The sequence below is a fragment of the Ranitomeya imitator genome, chromosome 3 (genome assembly GCF_032444005.1).
Source record: "Ranitomeya imitator isolate aRanImi1 chromosome 3, aRanImi1.pri, whole genome shotgun sequence".
NCBI classification, from domain to species: Eukaryota; Metazoa; Chordata; class Amphibia; order Anura; family Dendrobatidae; genus Ranitomeya; species Ranitomeya imitator.
Genome location: NC_091284.1, coordinates 784,461,328 through 784,482,685, shown reverse-complemented (window position 1 = coordinate 784,482,685; position 21,358 = coordinate 784,461,328). Strand labels below are relative to the sequence as shown.

The window sequence follows — 21,358 nt, the reverse complement described above, 5'->3', positions numbered from 1 at the left end:
GGACTTCTTCCGGTTGACGAGCCACCCGAAGCGGGCTAGGGTGTCGAGGACGATGGACAGACTTTCATGAGCCTGAGAAAAGGATGGAGCCTTGATCAGGATGTCGTCGAGGTATGGAAACAGAACCAGGCCTCTGACCCTCAAGATGGCTATCAGCGCCGCCATGATCTTCGTAAAGACCCTGGGAGCGGTTGCAAGACTGTTATGAACTGGTGGTTTAGGAGCAACATGGGACAAGCTCTGAAGGAGGTGGTACCTGTACTGACCGCAGTTCCTAAGCTCAACACCACACTAGAAGCAGCCGTGGGATGTTTCTGTCACTCCCTAGACACCTCGTCACAGCCTGAGAATTAACTACCCCTAAAGATAGAAACAGGAAAGCTATCTTGCCTCAGAGAAAATCCCCAAAGAATAGATAGCCCCCCACAAATAATGACTGTGAGTGGAGAGGGAAAAGACATACGTAGAATGAAACCACGATGTAGCACAGGAGGCCAGTCTAGCTAGATAGATAGGACAGGACGGAATACTGTGCGGTCAGGAGTAGGAATTCTAGGCTCCAAAGCCGGAGTCTGGACAACATAATCTTGAATACTCTGTACTCTTGCAGCAAGTTGATCCACACGAGAAAACAAACCCTGAACATCCATGCCAGCGCCAAAATCCTGAACCACCCAGAAGTCAAGAGGAAAAAAAAGACAAAACAGAGTGCAAAAAAAAAAAAACGGCTCAGAATTTCTTTTTCCTTCTTTTGAGATGCATTTAATTCATTTTTGGCCACTTGTACTGTTATGAACTGGTGGTTTAGGAGCAACATGGGACAAGCTCTGAAGGAGGTGGTACCTGTACTGACCGCAGTTCCTAAGCTCAACACCACACTAGAAGCAGCCGTGGGATGTTTCTGTCACTCCCTAGACACCTCGTCACAGCCTGAGAATTAACTACCCCTAAAGATAGAAACAGGAAAGCTATCTTGCCTCAGAGAAAATCCCCAAAGAATAGATAGCCCCCCACAAATAATGACTGTGAGTGGAGAGGGAAAAGACATACGTAGAATGAAACCAGGATGTAGCACAGGAGGCCAGTCTAGCTAGATAGATAGGACAGGACGGAATACTGTGCGGTCAGCATAAAAAACTAGAAAAATCCACCACAGAGTTTACAAAAATCTCCACACCTGACTAAAGGTGTGGAGGGTAAATCTGCTTCCCAGAGCTTCCAGCTTAACTGAAAAAATCCATACTGACAAGCTGGACAAAAACATAGAATATACCGAACAATGAAGTCCACAACATGTGGACAGAAAAGAGCAAAGCAAGGACTTATCTTTACTGAACTGGTCAGGATATCAGGGAAATCCAAGCAGAGATGTGAATCCAACCAGGAACCATTGACAAGTGGCACAAGCTGAAGAAAAGAGCCAGGCTAAATAGCCGAGCAGAATAGACAATTAGTGGAAGCAGCTGCAGACTGCTAAATCCAAGGAGAAGCCATTCCACTTAAAACCACCGGAGGGATCCCAAGAGCAGAACTCACAAAAGTGCCACTTACAACCACCGGAGGGAGCCGAAGACCAGAATTCACAACACAAGACCGAACGGCAGGGCGACGAACTAAAAATGATCCTGGAGAACTGCAAAGCGCAGGAATCGGTGATGTCCCGGGAATATCGGGACATGAAGGTAGGCGTCCTGAATATCTATGGAACACAGGAACTCCTGAGCTTCCATGGAACCAATTACTGAACAAAGGGATTCCATTCTGAAGTGATTCAGACGAACTCTCCTGTTCAGCAATTTGAGATCCAGAATGGGACGAACCCTGCCGTATTTTTTCGGTACCACAAAAAGGTTTGAATAGAAACCTTTGAACCGTTCTTTTTCTGGGACGGGAACGATCACCCTGGCTTTGAGGAGAGAAGCGATGGCTGCGAAGAAACCCGGAATTAGAGAGGTGTCTTTTGGCGGTCGGGATTAGAAGAAACAATCCCGGGGTCGAGAAATGAACTCTATTTTGTAGCCCGAGGATACAACTTCTCTGACGCAAGCGTCCTCTACTGAGGAGATCCATGTGTCCCTGAAGAAAAGGAGACAGCCGCCTAGTTTGGGAAGTGAACTGGGGACTTGCCGAGAGTCATGCCGAGGTGGATCTTCCAGTCCTGGACCTGGAGGATCTACCCTGGTAGTAGCGAGGATGCCAGGAAGGAGTGGGCCTGAAGGATACTGTCTTCTTCTCTTGGTGTGTCTGTGGCCTCTGTTGCTGCTGAGAGAAGGAGTTTGACGCCGCAAAACGACGAAAAGGCCGAAAGGATCGAAATTGCCGTCTAAGAGGAAGGCGGCGAGGTTTAGCCTGGGGAAGAAGAGAACTTGTACCTCCGGTGGCGTCCTTAATGACTTGGTCCAGCCTTGAACCAAAGAGACGTGAGCCTTGAAAAGGTAGGCCGGTAAGGGACTTTTTGGAAGACAAGTCCGCCTGCCAGGCCTTGAGCCAAACGGTCCGGCGGATGGCAACGGCATTGCTGGATGCCTGAGCCGCACAAGACGCGGCATCCAGAGAAGCGGAGACCAGGTATTCACCTGCGTGAGAAATCTGGTTTGCAAGTTCCGCCAGCTGTTCGGGTGGAGCCCCGTCCAAGATGCCTCGGCGGAGTCGTATGGCCCATTTGGATATGGATTTTGAAACCCAAGTGGAAGCAAAGGCTGGGCATAGAGCAGCTGCAGCCGCTTCAAAGGAAGACTTAGCAAAGGATTCTATGACTCTATCGTTAGAATCCTTCAGAGATGCCCCGCCGGACAATGGAAGCACCGTGTTGGTGAACAGCCTGGAAACTAGGGGGTCCACCGAGGGAGAAACAGTCCAATTGGTGGTAAGTTCTGGAGAAAAGGGATATAAAATGCCAAGGCGTTTTCCCCTCTGAAAACGTCTGGTCGGATTCTCGCTTGCTCTGTTCATGATCTCCTCGAATTCAGGATGAGGAGCGAAAAACTTGTAAGGTGGTTTAGCCCGTCTAAACGAAACCGCCTGATCTGCGGGTTCCGTAGAGGGATCCTTGATGCCACACGTTTGGTTTATTGCTCCAATGAGATTCTGGACCATATCCCTCATGGTAGCGATTTGGTTAGAATCCAGCTCCGAAATATCCTCCAAGGGCGCATCAGAGAACGCCTCGCCTGACTCCAGGGAGGAGGATCTGGAGGACGCCGACCACAAAGGAGGACCGTGTTGCGAGATGGAGCGAGAAGAGGACTCAGACCGTCGTTCCTGTCTGGACCTTTTGCGGCTTATCATGGAGGACTCGGACGGAGGCTCCTGCGACCCGCTGGCTACTGCGGGAGTCTGCTGGGGTAATCGATCCAGCACGGACACCAGAGTTTGAGACACCCATGTTAGATCGGCCACCGATTGTGACAGAGAGGAAGCCCAGCCTGGGATGGGGGTATCACTCTGGGGCGGGGCGGCCGGGGGATCCTGGGCGGTGGGAACAATCGGGTTAGCGCAGGCCTAACATAGAGAGGACTGACCTGAAGGAAGTTCGCAGTTACAAGAGGAACATGCAAAGTACTTGACTAAGGCAGAAGAAGTGGGGGGACGAGAGCGGCCCACTTTAGAGGTAGACATATTGAAAGGGTCCCTGAAGAAAATGCCAGAGGGTTAGGGGACGGGTGGGCAGAGGGGGTGTCAGTCTGGAGTGTGCAGAGCTACTCACGGTCGACGAAACCCCAGACGAAGACGCAGCCCAGCTTGTAGATGGTCCCATAGGGAGAAGTGATGCGGATCTGCAGCAGTCCAGCCAAGGGGATCAGGAACCGTGATCCTCTCCGCAGCGCACAGATCTAAAAAGGCGTGCGTGAGCTATGGAGTACTAAGATGGCGCCGGTGGGTGGAGCAACGCCAAGTCAGGATGGTTGGGCGGGAAAAGAGCCCGCCCGAGTAAAGGAGGAAGTGGGCGGAGCGGCGTCACCGGAAGTAGGCCCCGGGAAAAACCGGGGCCTAAATTAGGAACCGGCGACCGCCGGGGAGTCGGAAGAGTGGCGCGGCAGCTGTCAGGCCGCCGCAACAAGGAAAGGAGTGCGGCCTAAGGTTAGCGCGATGCCCGAAGTAGGCCCCGGGGCAGCCAGGGCCTAAATTAGGAACTGGCGGCCGCCGGAGAGTGCCGCTGTGCCAGCGCAGCAGCCCAGAATAAAGGAGCGCGGCCGCAGGCTAGCGCATCGCCGAAGTAGGTCCCAGGGAAGCCGGGGTCTAAATTAGGAAACTGCGACCGCCGGAGAGGGCCGCGGTGGTGACGCGCATGAGGTAGCACGGCTGCCAGAAAGGCCGCCGTGTCGGAAGAAAGTGCTGCAAAGGCAGCGATGACCCCTGCCCACACCTGGGACCGCTTTAGGAATGGGAATAGCAAAAAGGGAGGACCCAAGGGACCCCACGGGACTAGAGGAGGGAATCTTGATACTCACCTAAAAACATCACACGCTATCCGTTACTAACCTTAAACCTTGGGAAAGGTATCAGACGTCCATGGAAGCTGCTGATGGATGTCCTCGTCTCCTCCAACCGACAGGCTCTGGTGGGCGAGTGAGTGAGGGACGGAGCCAGGACCGGACTTCTGAGCACGCTTGTGTGCTAGAATCTTGGTCCTGGTGAGGGATCTATGAGGATACGGGGTGGCAGTACACGCCGTACTCATAGTCCGCCTTGAGGGATTACAGGTGTGACTGATCACCCTGTATCCCTTCCGGAAAAACCTGAAAAGAAAAAACGACGCACATTGAGGTAGATAAGGGTCTAATGAAAGACCCGTGTCCACCTCCTACTGACACTAAGCTAAACTGAAGTGCTTAATGCCAGTCGGTGGAGTGTACACTCCAGAGGAGGAGCTAACTTTTTTTTTGCATAGTGTCAGCCTCCTAGTGGCAGCAGCATACACCCATGGTTCCTGTGTCCCCCAATGAGAGGCGATAGAGAAAGAATCATCTTCTGACACAGGTTGTACTTAAAAAAAAAAAAAATAAAATTATATATATCCTAATTTTTTTTTAACACCTCTGCATGGAAACATAATCAAGAAGATCATGGTACTACATAACCAACCTCCAAACTATTGACTTCCAATTTGTCGACCATTTGTCGGAGTAGTCCTAATGCCAGGCTTTGCTCCTTTTTAGCCCAAAATACTTGCGCTTCTTCAAGCTGCCATTGGGATACAAGGAACTGAGCAGAATTATGCTGTTTTATCTGGAACATGGCCTTTTCTGGCAGCTGTAAGATAATACATAACCAAAAAAAAGTCAGTAAATTATCCAAATCAAAGTTTTTCCAACTTTGAGTTGAGATGACGTTCTATGCTACTGAACGAGATCTCAGGGCCCATCAGGTCTGGGGAAAGCCCAGTGGACACTTCAAAACACAGGGAGACAAAGCAAGACGTCTTCTTCTTGGTCATACGACAAGTATGACCATTTACCTAGATATAGTTTACCTGCTTTATGTCTTATCTATCTAATGCTGCCATCGGTATAGAGGGGTCAAAAGTGTTGGCAGATTAACTCCTTAAAGACGCAGCCAATATTTGCAATACAGCTTTCTACATTTCCAATAGCCACGCTTCATATATTTTTTTTTTGTCGGCATGGCAGAATGATGGCTTGTTTATTTCATTGTTTCAGAATTAATTGTATGTTTATAGTACATCGATCACTCTATAATTTTGATATATTGAAAAAGTTGAAAAAAAAATAAAATAAAATGAGACAAAATAGTGAAAAAACAACAATCCAAAAACAGTCATTCTGAACATTTTTTGGGTGCCTTTAGGCGGTGGGGGGATTTATTTGAAACTAGATGGTGGGCCGATTCTAACGCATCGGATATTCTAGAATATATATGTATGTATGTACGTCGCGCTGTGAGTGGGGGTTAAATTCCGCGCCAATATCATTGATTAGTCGCACCCGGCTGGCAATTCAGCGAAGCGTGGTTCAAATCCCGCGCCAATTCTGTTTAAATCCTGCGCCAATATCGCTGATTGGTCGCGGCCGGCCGGCTGTGACCAATCACCGAAGCGTGGTTCAAATCCCGCGCCAATTCTGTTTAAATCCTGCGCCAATATCGCTGATAGGTCGCGGCCGGCGGGGCACGACCAATTAGCGAAGCGTGGTTCAAATCCCATGCCAATTCGCGGGCAGACTGCGCCGGTCGCTGATTGGTCGCAGCCACATAGTATATAGCAGGCACGTTGTATATAGCACAGCCACGTAGTATATAGCACAGCCACGTAGTATATAACACAGCCACGTAGTATATAAGACAGACAGCCACGTAGTATATAGCACGTAGTATATAGCACAGTCACGTAGTATAGCAACCACGTAGTATATAGCACAGCCACATAGTTTATAGCACAGCCACATAGTATATAGCACAGACAGCCATGAAGTATATAGCACAGACAGCCACGTAGTATATAGCACGTAGTATATAGCACAGTCATGTAGTATATAGCAGCCACGTAGTATATAGCACAGCCACAGTATATAGCACAGCCACGTAGTATATAGCACAGACAGCCACGAAGTATATAGCACAGACAGCCACGTAGTATATAGCACATAATATATAGCCATGTAGTATATAGCACAGTCATGTAGTATATAGCAGCCATGTAGTATATAGCACAGCCACGTAGTATATAGCACAGCCACGTAGCAGTCTCGCAAGACAGCTAAGTCATCTGGGTAATTTCGCAATGCATCACTGGGAACGGAAGCTGCTGGCCGCATTGCGAGCAGCGGGACAGCTTCGGTGGACGCCGGAAGGTGAGAATAGAAGGTTTTTTTATTTTTTTTATTTTTAACATATCTTTTTACAATTGATGCTGCATAGTAAAAAGTTGGTCCGGGATGGGGCGACACACTGGCACTGACTGGAGGGGAGTAGGGAGGGGCCAATTCATGGCCGGACTAAGCCTGTTGCGACGCGGGATTTCCGTGACAGACAGACAGACGGAAGTGCCCCTTAGACGATTATATAGATAGGTCTGTAAAAGTAACCTGGCAATATGATTCATCAGGTTAGTATGATTATGAAGATATACAATTTCAGTACATTTCTTTTATTATTATTTTAATGGCTTAAAAAAAATTCCGAGCTTCTAAATAAATAATTGGCTTCTGTTAGCATTTTCCAAAACATTTTCATTTTTTCATTTTCCTGTAAATGGAGGCATTATGGCGACCCAAAACACCCCCACAAAAAAGGTGTTTGATCTTTATAGATTCTACGATACTGAATAAATTTTTTTTTGTTTTAATTCTGTTATATTACTTTCAGGTGGGAAAAATGTAGGTGATTAAAATGTTTACAATTTTTTTCATTTTTTAATTTCTTGAATTTTTTCTTTTTTTTACTTTTCACAAAATTTATTTTTATTAGTTTCTGTCAGGGACCTGAATCTGTAATTGTGGATTGTGGTTGGGCTTCACAACAGCACCTGGATGGCAGCAATGGGAACCTTCAGCAGACCCACAGCTGCCACGGCGTCCTGTCGGAAATACACCAGACCTTACATCTAACATATCAACACAATTAAATCCCATGACAGATAACATGATTAGGAATACCAGAAATTCTCCTCTAAAGGTCACCTGCTGGAAGTACAGAGCCACCTCAAACACTACAATGGACCCAGACGGAGACACCCCAGAGTACAGCAGGAATTAAGTACTGTCATAGACCAAAGCTTCTAATATTCAAGGATTCCTTAATGAGGCGGTCAACTACATTGTGTTTGTCGATAGTGCTATCAGGTATTGTCTACATTTGTTCATAGCACTGTTTTTGCAGCATTTTAAAATGGCAAAAAAAAAATAAAGAAAAAGAACCTGGGTGTTGTTGGCGAGCCGAGATACCCTCGATAACTCCACCAGATGCTTGGTGAGGATTTGATTGAGGCCGTCCTGATTAGCGACGTTTTTCTCCAGCATGGTCTCAAGGATGACCGATCTAAGGGCAAGGACCGGCTCCTGGAAGGCAAAGTCACTGTCTTTAAGAAGTTGAGACTGCTGCTGCCACGTTACGTAGAAGTCACCTAGCTGACGTTCAGTGATGGGTCTGGAAAAATAAAATGACCAAAACCAGGGTTTATCCAAAAAGGCAAGGGTACATGAGACTACACGGACAACGATATACCGGTGGTGACAAGCCCCAGACATGTACAGTACTAGCGCTGAATCCCATTGAATGCCCCATATTTTGGGCTACATTCCATTGAGTTAGATTTTACATTAAACTTATACGTTACTTGGCATTTAACATACCTGGAAAACATCTGCCCGGCATTTGCCAGTTCACCGATGGCTTGTAGCCTGCACAGCGTGGGGTACAGACAATACACAGACTCCAGGCTGCCTTTACACAGCTCCTCTACTTCTTTGACCCTACAGATAAAAGAAGCCATGACTGCTTGTATTCTGCTTGCATCAGATGTTTGTCTCTGCAGAATTAAATATCTAAAGGCCCCGTCACACATAGCGACGCTGCAGCGATACCGACAACGATCCGGATCGCTGCAGCGTCGCTGTTTGATCGCTGGAGAGCTGTCACACAGACAGCTCTCCAGCGACCAACGATCCCGAGGTCCCCGGTAACCAGGGTAAACATCGGGTAACTAAGCGTAGGGCCGCGCTTAGTAACCCGATGTTTACCCTGGTTACCATCGTTAAAGTAAAAAAAAAAAAAACGCTACATACTTACCTACCGCTGTCTGTCCCCGGCGCTCTGCTTCTCTGGTCTGGCTGTGAGCACAGCGGCCGGAAAGCAGAGCGGTGACGTCACCGCTCTGCTTTCCGGCTGCCCGGCGCTCACAGCCAGTACAGGAGGAGTGCAGAGCACAGCGCTGGAGGACAGACGGCTGTAGGTAAGTATGTAGTGTTTGTTTTTTTTACTTTTAGGATGGTAACCAGGGTAAACATCGGGTTACTAAGCGCGGCCCTGCGCTTAGTTACCCGATGTTTACCCTGGTTACCAGTGAAGACATCGCTGAATCGGTGTCACACATGCCGATTCAGCGATGTCTACGGGGAGTCCAGCGACCAAATAAAGTTCTGGACTTTCTTCCCCGACCAGCGACAGCACAGCAGAGGCCTGATCGCTGCTGCCTGTCACACTGGACGATATCGCTAGCGAGGACGCTGCAACGTCACGGATCGCTAGCGATATCGTCTAGTGTGACGGTACCTTTAAACTACAACAGGAGGAAGAATTAAATATCTTGTAAGATAATTGAATTTGTGGCGTCGAAGCGCCCCCCGAAGGCCAAGGATTATCTGCTACTTGCAGAAGAGAGAACCGCATGCACAACCACTTCTCCAATATAGGACCAATTATGTAAAGGGGTATTCTGTCTCTGCTCACTTTCGGCAACTGGAGGTGAGCAGGGCCAGCGGCATCGTGTTTAGAGATACCATAAATGTTCACATAACCTGTCCCACAGCAGATGTGACGTCACCGGCCATGCTGGCCTCCCAATGCTAGAATGCCCCAGGGTGAGCCCCACATACAGTGGGGCAAAAAAGTATTTAGTCAGTCAGCAATAGTGCAAGTTCCACCACTTAAAAAGATGAGAGGCGTCTGTAATTTACATCATAGGTAGACCTCAACTATGGGAGACAAACTGAGAAAAAAAAATCCAGAAAATCACATTGTCTGTTTTTTTAACAATTTATTTGCATATTATGGTGGAAAATAAGTATTTGGTCAGAAACAAACAATCAAGATTTCTGGCTCTCACAGACCTGTAACTTCTTCTTTAAGAGTCTCCTCTTTCCTCCACTCATTACCTGTAGTAATGGCACCTGTTTAAACTTGTTATCAGTATAAAAAGACACCTGTGCACACCCTCAAACAGTCTGACTCCAAACTCCACTATGGTGAAGACCAAAGAGCTGTCAAAGGACACCAGAAACAAAATTGTAGCCCTGCACCAGGCTGGGAAGACTGAATCTGCAATAGCCAACCAGCATGGAGTGAAGAAATCAACAGTGGGAGCAATAATTAGAAAATGGAAGACATACAAGACCACTGATAATCTCCCTCGATCTGGGGCTCCACGCAAAATCCCACCCCGTGGGGTCAGAATGATCACAAGAACGGTGAGAAAAAATCCCAGAACCACGCGGGGGGACCTAGTGAATGAACTGCAGAGAGCTGGGAAAAATGTAACAAGGCCTACCATAAGTAACACACTACGCCACCATGGACTCAGATCCTGCAGTGCCAGACGTGTCCCACTGCTTAAGCCAGTACATGTCCGGGCCCGTCTGAAGTTTGCTATAGAGCATTTGGATGATCCAGAGGAGTTTTGGGAGAATGTCCTATGGTCTGATGAAACCAAACTGGAACTGTTTGGAAGAAACACAACTTGTCGTGTTTGGAGGAAAAAGAATACTGAGTTGCATCCATCAAACACCATACCTACTGTAAATCATGGTGGTGGAAACATCATGCTTTGGGGCTGTTTCTCTGCAAAGGGGCCAGGACGACTGATCCGGGTACATGAAAGAATGAATGGGGCCATGTATCGTGAGATTTTGAGTGCAAACCTCCTTCCATCAGCAAGGGCATTGAAGATGAAACGTGGCTGGGTCTTTCAACATGACAATGATCCAAAGCACACCGCCAGGGCAACGAAGGAGTGGCTTCCTAAGAAGCATTTCAAGGTCCTGGAGTGGCCTAGCCAGTCTCCAGATCTCAACCCTATAGAAAACCTTTGGAGGGAGTTGAAAGTCCGTGTTGCCAAGCGAAAAGCCAAAAACATCACTGCTCTAGAGGAGATCTGCATGGAGGAATGGGCCAACATACCAACAACAGTGTGTGGCAACCTTGTGAAGACTTACAGAAAACGTTTGACCTCTGTCATTGCCAACAAAGGATATATTACAAAGTATTGAGATGAAATTTTGTTTCTGACCAAATACTTATTTTCCACCATAATATGCAAATAAATTGTTAAAAAAACAGACAATGTGATTCTCTGGATTTTTTTTTCTCAGTTTGTCTCCCATAGTTGAGGTCTACCTATGATGTAAATTACAGACGCCTCTCATCTTTTTAAGTGGTGGAACTTGCACTATTGCTGACTGACTAAATACTTTTTTGCCCCACTGTACATCAGACCTGTATGGTTATTGCACAAAGGTCTAATGTGGGAAAACCACTTTTAATGTTGGCAGGGTTTTGCTACCTCATCGGACCATAGCATGATGTGGGATCAGAGATCCTGATTCCAGCGATGTATCACTTATGTTACTGCATGCAGCAGTTGTGATACAATCACTGTTTTCTTTGCTGCAGATTTAGCGGAGCTCAGAATGCTGAGCCTCATCTACGCCCGCCCACACCACTGATTGGCAGATTTCTGTATACATTATGCATCCTCAGCCAATCAGTGATGGGGGCGGGGTAACTGTCAATGCTGCACTGACACGCTGTGCATGATCTAACTAACTTGCTGGAGCCTGGCGACCCGGATGTCTTCTGTCAGAATCGCTGAACACTCAGCGGTGATCGCTCGCGTACAGCTCCTGTGCGCCCAAAATCTCCTGGATGTATCCATACGTCCAAGGCTGGTAAGTACTCAATAGAAGAATTCTATACTGTACAAAAGCCATACGGAAAATAAGTGTAAATCCTGAAATACCTGGCAAATTTAATGTGGTCCTGAAAGGTGGGGAATTCTTTGTCTCTTAGGGACTGAATAGCACAATACAGAGATTCGTGGTATCCAGGTCCGGCACTGTCATTTCTGAAATAAAAAGGAAGAAAAGAAAAGGTATAACTATGGCAACTGTAGAAATTCTGTCCATATAAAATAACACGGTTCAACCATTACTTATAGGATGGACTCTGATCCCACTGCTTATTCCTCCACGCTGCCTGAAAGTGGATCTCCTGCAGCTCTGAAGACCACTCTGGATTCTCATGCTCAAGACCCCGCAGGTAAGTAGATAGCATGTGGCACAAGCCAAAGTTTTGTAAGGCCTGAAAGGAAATGTTCATAGAAACCGTGTTATCATAGAAAATAAACAGTGACGGAAGCCACAAATTTAAAGAAGCCCCCTCCCCCTCCTTCCATCAAAATGGTTATCCTCTTAATATATTGCCGACATTATGTTATATAGCACACTGTACTTATAATTTCTCTTTATCATTAGGTCTATGACATCACGTGATTAAAAACTGATTAGCTGAATCCTTCTAAGCTCTATGTGGAAACAAGAAGTCTGTTTTTCCTCCATGAGTCATCATTAGAAGTACAATTCTATATCATTGCAAAGTCCCCGGCAGCCCAGCTCCACCTCCTCTTCAACTCTTGACCCGGCTGCTCCCCTCCTCTCTGCTAGGGACTTTGCAGTGATGTAGAATTGTAGTTCTAATGATGACTACTAGAAGGAAAATAAACTATTTTTTTTTTTGCTTTATGCAGCACCCAGGAGTAAAAGGGGTTGTCCATCTCTGGAGACATTTTTTTTCTCTCAAAAGCATATATTTGAGGCTAAAAGTAATTTTGTGCAATTCATTAAAAATGGTGCGGGGTTTTGCTTTTATGGGCTCTTTGTTTCCCTGCACATTTACCTTTGATGTGATCTGTAGTCATCAATCGGATAAGAGCTATAAGAGTTAGAAGCTCTTCCAATGAACATGAAAAATGAGCTCACTGACGGATTCTCAGTACAAGATAGTAGCTATTAAAACCTCAGATTACAAAAATGATTAACCAAAAACACATTCATTCAAATAAAAAAATAAATACATTTGTCCCTAAAGGTTGACAACTCCTTTAATAATGGTCTGGTACTGGACGACCCCCCTAAATAGGTATTCATATATTAGTAAGTTGTGCCATATAATTGAGATTACTTAATTTTGTCATCACTTCATGATCGAAGGAGGTCCAACCTATGGCGTCCCCTTCACCATGCCGCTCCCGTACACCTGGCAGGAGACTGCAGCCGCTCCCGTTTACATGCATAGAGCTGTGCAGCAGTAAAATCCGCGACACAGAGAGGAATTGATGAAGGGGACGCAGCATTGGAGCATTCTGATGATTGGGGGGAATTGTAGCTTATCAGGCTTATCACTTATGAACAGTCACTTTAAGGCTGCGTGCCCACATTCAGGATTTTTAGCATTTTTTCATCGCTTTCCGCTGCAAAAACGCGGCATAGAAAAAAAAAGTAGCATGTTCATTAATTTTGTGGAAAATCTGCAGATTTGACACTATATTATTGCATTGGAAGCTCTGGAAAAAAATGCAAAAGAACATGCAAAAAAATGTAAAATTATGCAAACAATCCTGAATGTGGGCACATAGCCTAAGAAATATTCTGACTGCAGCCATCAATACATAAACATACAAAAATGGAGCACAGAGAACAATTACCTGCATGATGCCGGCCTGCCGAGTCGCTGGAGTCAGATTGGTCTCCAGGTCATATGTAACCAAGGCTTTCCCCCACATGGCTTCATGTTCATATGTTCGGATCCTGATGCAAAAAAATATAAGTATGTTGGTTATTTTATTTATTTTCAATCTTGGGCTTAAGGGGTGCCCGTCACCGGGCTTTTCCCATATAAAGTATGACCACCACCATTAGAGCATGTTTTACAGCATACCGGAATGGTGCAACAAAAAGTCTGAAATCCCATCTACATATCCCAAAAATTAGCTTTTATTATACTCGCACACACTGCAGTCCTGTCCGATGGGCATCTCTGCTCTCGATCCGGTGGATGAGATCTGCTTGTGACTGGCGTCCTCCTTCCCTGCTTAATGTGGATGACGTGTCCTATGTCACACACACAGTGATCTCCCGCATAGGTGCTCCTCTCTGCCCTGCCAAGCGTAGAGCAATGTACTGTAGAGCACATGCGCCAGCTTTACTTCCAGGTCATCAGCGCCATCTTGCCTTTTCCGACACTTGTGCTCTATAGTTCTTCGTTCTGCCCTCGGTATTGCAGAGAGAAGCGAGCCTGCACAGGACTGTGATGGAGGACACTGTGCGGATGACGTAGGATACGTCATCCACAAGAAGCAGAGAAGGACAGCGATCTTGAGAAGAGGAGACGCCGAACTAAGACCGGAGATGCCCATCGTACTTGACATTCTTGTATGCTGTACAAGAGGCCCTAATGGTGGTGGCCGCACTTTATATGAGAAAAACCTGGTGACTGTTTCCCTTTAAACTCCTAGAAGTCAAAATTTTAGCATGGATGTATGTCTGACCTTGCAAGGGGGTGAAGCATTTTTCCACCACCACATCCATACAAGCTGTCAGGTTCTCCAATACTCCTGTAAATGTCCATCATGACATCCTAATAAGCACAAAAAAAAAGTTCAAAATCTGTTATTGATATACTGGTCAGAGGAAAGCACGTATTCCTCCCTGTGAATGGCTGTACATGAACATTTCTATATATGTATAATAAAGAGGAAAGGCTTTGCTGGGGGCGGGTAGCAAGGAAATCCTAAAAATGATTGTTGATTCTGGTCTTAAACCAATTTTTTTTAATTGTTTGTGTACATTGTGGGACGTCGGAGGTGATGGAGGAAAGGGTTGGTGTGAATGTGAAAGCATTTCTATACACAAGGGATCTACCATTCACAGTAGTGGTATCACAGCTCACGTAGTAGGAAGGTCTGAGTTAGTCCTCATATGTCCAATATTAATAAGCCTCCAGGGCAGCGTGAAATTGCAAAAAGTCTTTCTTTTTTTTTACATAAATTGTGATATCAAAATAAAAACAATATCAAGGTGTTTCAAAATATATTTAGCATAAGTACCAATTTTAAACTGGTGGTTTAATAAAATTATTTAAAAAATAATTTTTGCTTGTGTCGCAATTTTCCGAGACCTGTAATGCGTTCAATTCTCTGGATCTGGGTGAGGGCTTATTCTTTTGCGCCCTGAGCTATCGTTTTTACTGATACCATATTGAGGTAGATGCGATGTTTTGATCGACTCTTGTTGCATTTTATTGCAAAAAAAAAAAAAAGTAGTTCTGGCAGTTTTCTTTAGTTACCGATTGGATTAATTTATTTTGATATTTTGATAGATTATAGACTTTTATGAACGCATAAATACCGAATGTGTATTTTTTTACTGGGGCAAAAAGATGGAGATTTAAACTTGTGTTTTTTTTTTTTTTTTTCTCACATTTTTAAAACCTTTATTTTTTACTTTTTTTACTGTAGTTAATACTCCCCTTAGGGGACTTGAAGCTGTGATCACCTGATCACTTGTAAGATACATAGCAATGCATCAGCACTGTTATGTATAGCAGAAATCACAGTCTCCTATGTACTCTAGTTGTTAAAGGCACATGATGACTGATTAAATCAGCCATCATCTGCAAGGACAGATGCGGGATAGGGGTAAGTGATTTGTTGTGAAGGAGTTAAAGGGACTCTATTAGTACAGAATGAGTGTTCAAACCAAGCACAGGCGCTCGGTGCATCATGGCAAAGCCAAATATTTAACTACGCCTTCATATTTGTTTGTTTCCCATTGATTGCCACCCCCTCCCTTCTTTGACTGCCAGCCCCGGCTTCATAGAGCCAGAGAAGGGAAGATATAGAGGGAAAATAAGCAGGTGGGAAGGTGTACTTACATATGTGGCCGCCATCAGGGCATTACTGCCCTTACTGGTGTATGGGGCCTGGTGGGCAGAAGGAAAGAGGAGGGCCCAGAAATGCTGGCTGCTCGGGCCCATCCCCTCTTTGCTTCAGCTCACCGGGAACCAGGGGCAAGGGGGCCGGTCACCGTCACTTAATACCAACAGTAACTATGTGTGTAGAATCTTGCATATCCTGTCTTCACAGCTGCTCCTCCCAGGTCGTCCTGTCTGGTGCTTGTTGTTAGATTGCCTCCTCCTCCCTGCACACACTGGTTCCAGCCTGTGCAGAACGACATCTTCACACTCATGGCTGGAGGGAAGCTGCAGTTGTGTGCAGGACCTCAATCACCCAATGAACAGGAGATAAAGAACGGCCTGAATGTATCCGCCTGTTTAGCAGAGTAAAGAGGGGAGGCAGGGGCTGCAGTCAGAGACTAGAAGCAGTGATTTACCGACATTGACCACGGAGGTTTGTGTTGTCTGATCGGTGCAGGATTCTCATCCACAGACAGCACCAACCAGAGAGCTCGGCGACACAGTCACTAAATCACTAGCTGTGTTCTCCCGACAGGCGGCCCACTGTCATCACTGCAATCGAAGATTACCTATCTTTAATATTGGGTACGCAGGGACATGCGTTGTATGCCGATGTGTCCGCATGCGGCGATTTGAGGTGTGCGGCGATCACACGGGAATGCAAATTTTTGGGGTGGAGCCTGGGCGAAGTCTCAAGGGGGCCCGAAAATTTTGACAGTATGGGACCCCGAAATTCCTGGTGGCAGCCCTGGGCCACACCATGAAGCACCGAGCAGCTGTGCTTGGTTTTGATCAGTCAATCTGTGTTGATAGAGTCCCTTTAAAATGGCAAATCTGGGCCTTCTAGAAACTGATATGACTGTACTTGCATACAATCTCGATACAATCAATTTACTAGTTAGAAAATCCAGAAATACCTGCAAACTTATCCCAGTGTCCTCTTTGCTTCTCTCGCTCATGCTGACGATGGTCATGGTTTGGCTTTCTTCTTCAAACTTAATAGACTTCCGTGCAGCGGACTTGCTCCTAAGAACACCAGCCAGATTGGACAATTTAGGGAGGAATAGACCACAAGTAAGCAATACACATAGTATACCATAAATGTAAAAAATGCAGTGTTTACAGGGTATGCTTATTCTGTAAAATAAGAAAACCGGCAGTCCTTACTAGTGATGAGCGAACTTGCTGGGATAAGGTGTTATCCGTCATGCTCGGGTGTCTTTGGTGTGCTCAAAAAATGTGTTTGAGTCCCTGCGGCTGCATGTCGTGCGGCTGATTGACAGGGGCAACATATGCAGGGATTGCCTAACAATCAGGCGTTCCCTGCATGTGTTGCGGCTGTTGAACAGCAATGAGACATGCAGCCGCAGGGACTCAAACACATTATTTGAGCATGCTAAAGACACCCGAGCATGACGGATAACACCTTATCCCAGCACATTCACTCATCAATAGTCCTTACCAACTTGCTACTCCAGCACTGCCTCTCCCTGTCTGCCTTTGAGACAGGGATTGGATGCAGCGGTGATGCCACATCTACAACATGTGACCACTGCAGCCAATCACTGAGCTTAGAGGTCTGGTGCAGTCTACCTACCCGCTAAGCCCAATCATTGGAAGCAACGGTGTATTTCATCTCAGCTCATATGCTGGGTAAAAGAAATTAAATGATGAAAAAAAAAAGAAAATAGAGATCTATTGCGATTATTCAGACCAAGAAGTGCTTACTTAGCCCTTTGTTCTCCATCCAGCTTGATCTTGTCAGCGTAGATTTCAGTGTACAGCAGAGCAGTAAAGTGAGCCGCACAGGACTGCACGGCCATGGCAACTTCAAGGTAATTTAGATCAAGCCAAAAATTATTATCAAAGGCTGTTCCCTGTCCTGGTCTGAAATGAGAGCAGGTACAATATGTTTAATATTTGCCTTCGGATCATAGTAACATAGTACAAAAAAAATCAAATATTCACCACACACTCTGGTACGTAATGCCAAAAAAATGTTTTAATCCAAAAAGTGATAACAGCCCAAAGTACAGAGAATTTTGGGAGCGACAGAAAAGTGATGTTTCGGCCTATCCCTGGCCTTAATCAGTACGTCGTGTAAAGTGGTTTGACTTAATGGAACACAAAATAAATGTGTGTCTGGAGATGCCCCAAAAAATAGAGTAACCAGGCTGTGGGTCCTCAGGAAAACCATACGCTGTAGTGTCCTCAATGGTGGATTGGCAGCGCTCGGCCCCTAATGCTGCAGCCACAGCCTGGTTCCTCTATTTTTGGGGGGCATCTCAGACACACATTTATATTTTGTGTTCCACAGAGTGTGCGGTGAATAACAGGATTTTTGGTTGCTTACCGTAAAATCTGTTTCTTGGAGCCTCCATTGGGGGACACAGGAACCATGGGTGTATGCTGCTGCCACTAGGAGGCTGACACTATGCAAATAAAAAAAGTTAGCTCCTCCTCTGCAGTGTACACCCCACCGACTGGCATTATACTCTTCAGTTAGTGAGAAAGCAGTAGGAGATAAATAACAAGGTTGAAAACCATAACCAGAAACTTGAGAACTGTAAACGTGAGAACAGTCATAGAACATAGAAATTGAGAAACATTGGGCGGGAGCTGTGTCTCCCAATGGAGGCTCCAAGAAACAGATTTTACGGTAAGCAACCAAAAATCCTGTTTTCTTTATCGCCTCTCATTGGGGGACACAGGAACCATGGGACGTCCCAAAGCAGTCCCTAGGGCGGGAAAAACAGACTTCCATCAGGCCAGAGGACTCACCCCTGCTGCCTGCAGGATCCTTCTGCCCAGGCCGGAGTCCGCCGAAGCATAGGTATGGCCCTTGTAAAATTTGGCGAACGTGTGGATGGAACACCAAGTTGCCGCTTTGCAAAGCTGTAGGGCGGAAGCCCTGTGGTGCACCGCCCAGGAGGCGCCGACTGCCCGGGTAGAGTGAGCCTTAATCCCAGGAGGGGGCACTCTGTTCTTGACCCGGTAAGCCTCCAAATTTGCCATTCTGATCCAGCGAGCAATAGTCGCTTTAGAAAAAAAAAAAAGAATCCGTCTTCCGGAAAGTGGACGTTCTGTCCAGATAGATCCTCACTGCCCTGACGAGGTCCAGCTTGTTCAACGATCGCTCCAGAGGATGAGTCGGAGCTGGACAAAAGGAAGGTAGAACGATGTCCTCGTTGAGGTGGAAGGTGGAAACCACCTTAGGAAGAAAAGAAGGTGGAGGCCGGAAGACCACCTTGTCCTGGCGAATGACCAAAAACGGAGGACGGCAAGCGCAGAAACCTGGCCCTTTAGAGAGCTAAGAGCCAGGCCCGAATCCAGTCCTGCCTGAAGGAAGGCCAAAAGAGAAGGCAGGGAAAAAACCATAGGCGGAACGCGGTTGGATTCGCACCAACGGAAGTAAGCCTTCCAGGTACGGTAGTAGATCCTGGAAGACGAAGGCTTCCGAGCCTAAATCATGGTGTGAATCACCCGGACTGAAAGGCCGGACGCTCTTAGAACCGCGGTCTCAACAGCCACGCCGTTAAACTGAGCGACCGAGAATTCGGGTGGCAGATCGGACCCTGGGACAGCAGATCGAGCCTGTCTGGAAGGCGCCAGGGAGTGTCCGCGAGAAGGTTGACGAGCTCCGCGAACCAAGCTCTCCTGGGCCAATCCGGGGCGATCAGGATGACCGACACCCCTTCCGCTTTGATCTTCAACCGTTTGGGAAGAAATGGAAGGGGTGGGAACAGGTAGGGCAGCTCGAACTGAGACCAAGGAATGGCCAGAGCATCGACGCCCACTGCGAGAGGATCACAGGACCTGGAGACGAACTGCGGAACCTTCCTGTTGATTCGAGACGCCGTGAGATCCACGTCCGGAGTGCCCCATCAAAGACAAATCTGATGGAAGACCTCCGGATGCAAGGACCATTCCCCTGCCGCGAGGCCCTTGCGGCTGAGGAAGTCGGCGGCCCAGTTGTCCACGCCGGGGATATGCACCGCGGATATCACCGGAACCGTTGCCTCTGCCCAGAGGAGGATCTTGGATACCTCGGCAAGGGCCAAGGAGCTCCGGGTCCCCCCCTGATGGTTGACATATGCCACAGCCGTGGCGTTGTCCGTCTGGATCCGGACTGGAAGGCCACTGAGGATCCTTTCCCAGTGGCGGAGGGACAGAAAGATGGCCCGAATTTCGAGGACATTGATTGGCAGAGATGACTCCTGCGACGACCAACGGCCCTGAACCGTCAGGTGGCGAAAAACTGCACCCCAGCCGAACAGGCTGGCGTCCGTTGTCACCACCTGCCAGTGAACTGGAAGGAAGGACCTGCCCTGGGAGATGAGAGGTGACGTCAGCCACCAGTTGAGGGACCGCTTGACCCGAGAAAAGAGTCTGTTTGGCCGATCCAGGGAGAAGACAGACCTGTCCCACTGAGACAGAATGGCTTGCTGAAAAGGTCGCGAATGAAATTGGGCGAAGAAATCGCTTCCAATGTAGCTACCATCCTCCCCAGAACCTTCATGGCCGATCGGAGGGAGGGAGGCCGAGGACCCTGGAGCAAGCGTATGTCCCGACAAAGAGTGGATCTCTTGTCTTTGGGAAGGAAGACTCTGGTCTGACGAGTGTCGAAAAGCATGCTTAGAAAGATGATGCGCTGAGAAGGAATAAGGCAGGACTTCTTCCGGTTGACCAGCCACCCGAAACGGGCTAAGGTGTCGAGAACAATAGACAGGCTTTCGTGAGCCTGAGCAAAGGACGGAGCCTTGAGGAGGATGTCGTCGAGGTATGGACATAGGACCAAGCCTCTGACTCTCAAGATGGCCATCAGCGCCGCCATGATCTTCGTGAACACCCTTGGCGCTGTTGCGAGACCGAACGGCAGGGCGACGAATTGAAAGTGTTCTCGTTGCACTGCGAAGCGCAGGAGACGGTGATGTCCGGGAAATATCGGGACATGGAGGTAGGCGTCCTGGATATCTATTGAGCCTAGAAATTCCTGGGCCTCCATGGAAGCAATTATCGAACGAAGGGATTCCATCTTGAAGTGTCTCAGGCGAACTCTCCTGTTCAGCAATTTGAGGTCCAGAATGGGGCGAACCTTGCCGTCTTTTTTTCGGTACCACAAAAAGGTTCGAGTAGAAACCCGTGAACCGTTCTTTCTCTGGGACGGGAACGATTACCCCGGATTTGAGCAGAGAAGCGATGGCTGCGAAGAAGCCCGGAACTAGAGCGGGATCTCTTGGAGGACGGGATTGGAAGAAACGATCCCTGGGTCGGGAGGTGAACTCTATCTTGTATCCCGAGGATACAACTTCAATGACCCCTGCGTCCTCTACTGCGGAAAACCAGACGTCCCTGAAAAGGAGAAGACGGCCGCTCAACCTGGGAGTTGGGCTGGAGTCTTGCCAAGAGTCATGCGGAGGTGGATCTTCCAGTCCTGGGTCTGGAGGATCTACCCTGGGAGTAGCGAGGACGCCAGGACGGAGTGGGCCTAAAGGCCACCGCATTCTTCTCTTGACGTGCCTGTGGCCTCTGTTGCTGCTGGGAATGGGAGCTTGACGCAGCGAAGCGACGAAAAGGCCGAAAAGAGCAAAAGTGCCATCTAGGAGGAGGGCGACGAGGCTTAGCCTGGGGGAGAAGAGAACTTGTACCCCCGGTG

At 47.4% G+C, this 21,358-nt stretch overlaps 1 protein-coding gene across 1 annotated transcript in view; it reads right to left on the bottom strand.

Annotated features, from left to right (window-relative positions):
* Positions 1–21,358, bottom strand: part of ATM (ATM serine/threonine kinase) — a 237,502-nt gene that overhangs the window by 60,999 nt on the left and 155,145 nt on the right. Inside the window, exons 39-47 of the mRNA XM_069759148.1 lie at positions 17,431–17,589; positions 16,620–16,728; positions 14,276–14,364; positions 13,433–13,535; positions 11,882–12,030; positions 11,690–11,794; positions 8,310–8,429; positions 7,875–8,103; positions 5,086–5,253 (exon numbers count right to left, since the gene is read on the bottom strand). Coding sequence (XP_069615249.1) covers positions 5,086–5,253; positions 7,875–8,103; positions 8,310–8,429; positions 11,690–11,794; positions 11,882–12,030; positions 13,433–13,535; positions 14,276–14,364; positions 16,620–16,728; positions 17,431–17,589 — 1,231 coding nt within the window. The remainder of the gene's footprint in view (positions 1–5,085; positions 5,254–7,874; positions 8,104–8,309; positions 8,430–11,689; positions 11,795–11,881; positions 12,031–13,432; positions 13,536–14,275; positions 14,365–16,619; positions 16,729–17,430; positions 17,590–21,358) is intronic.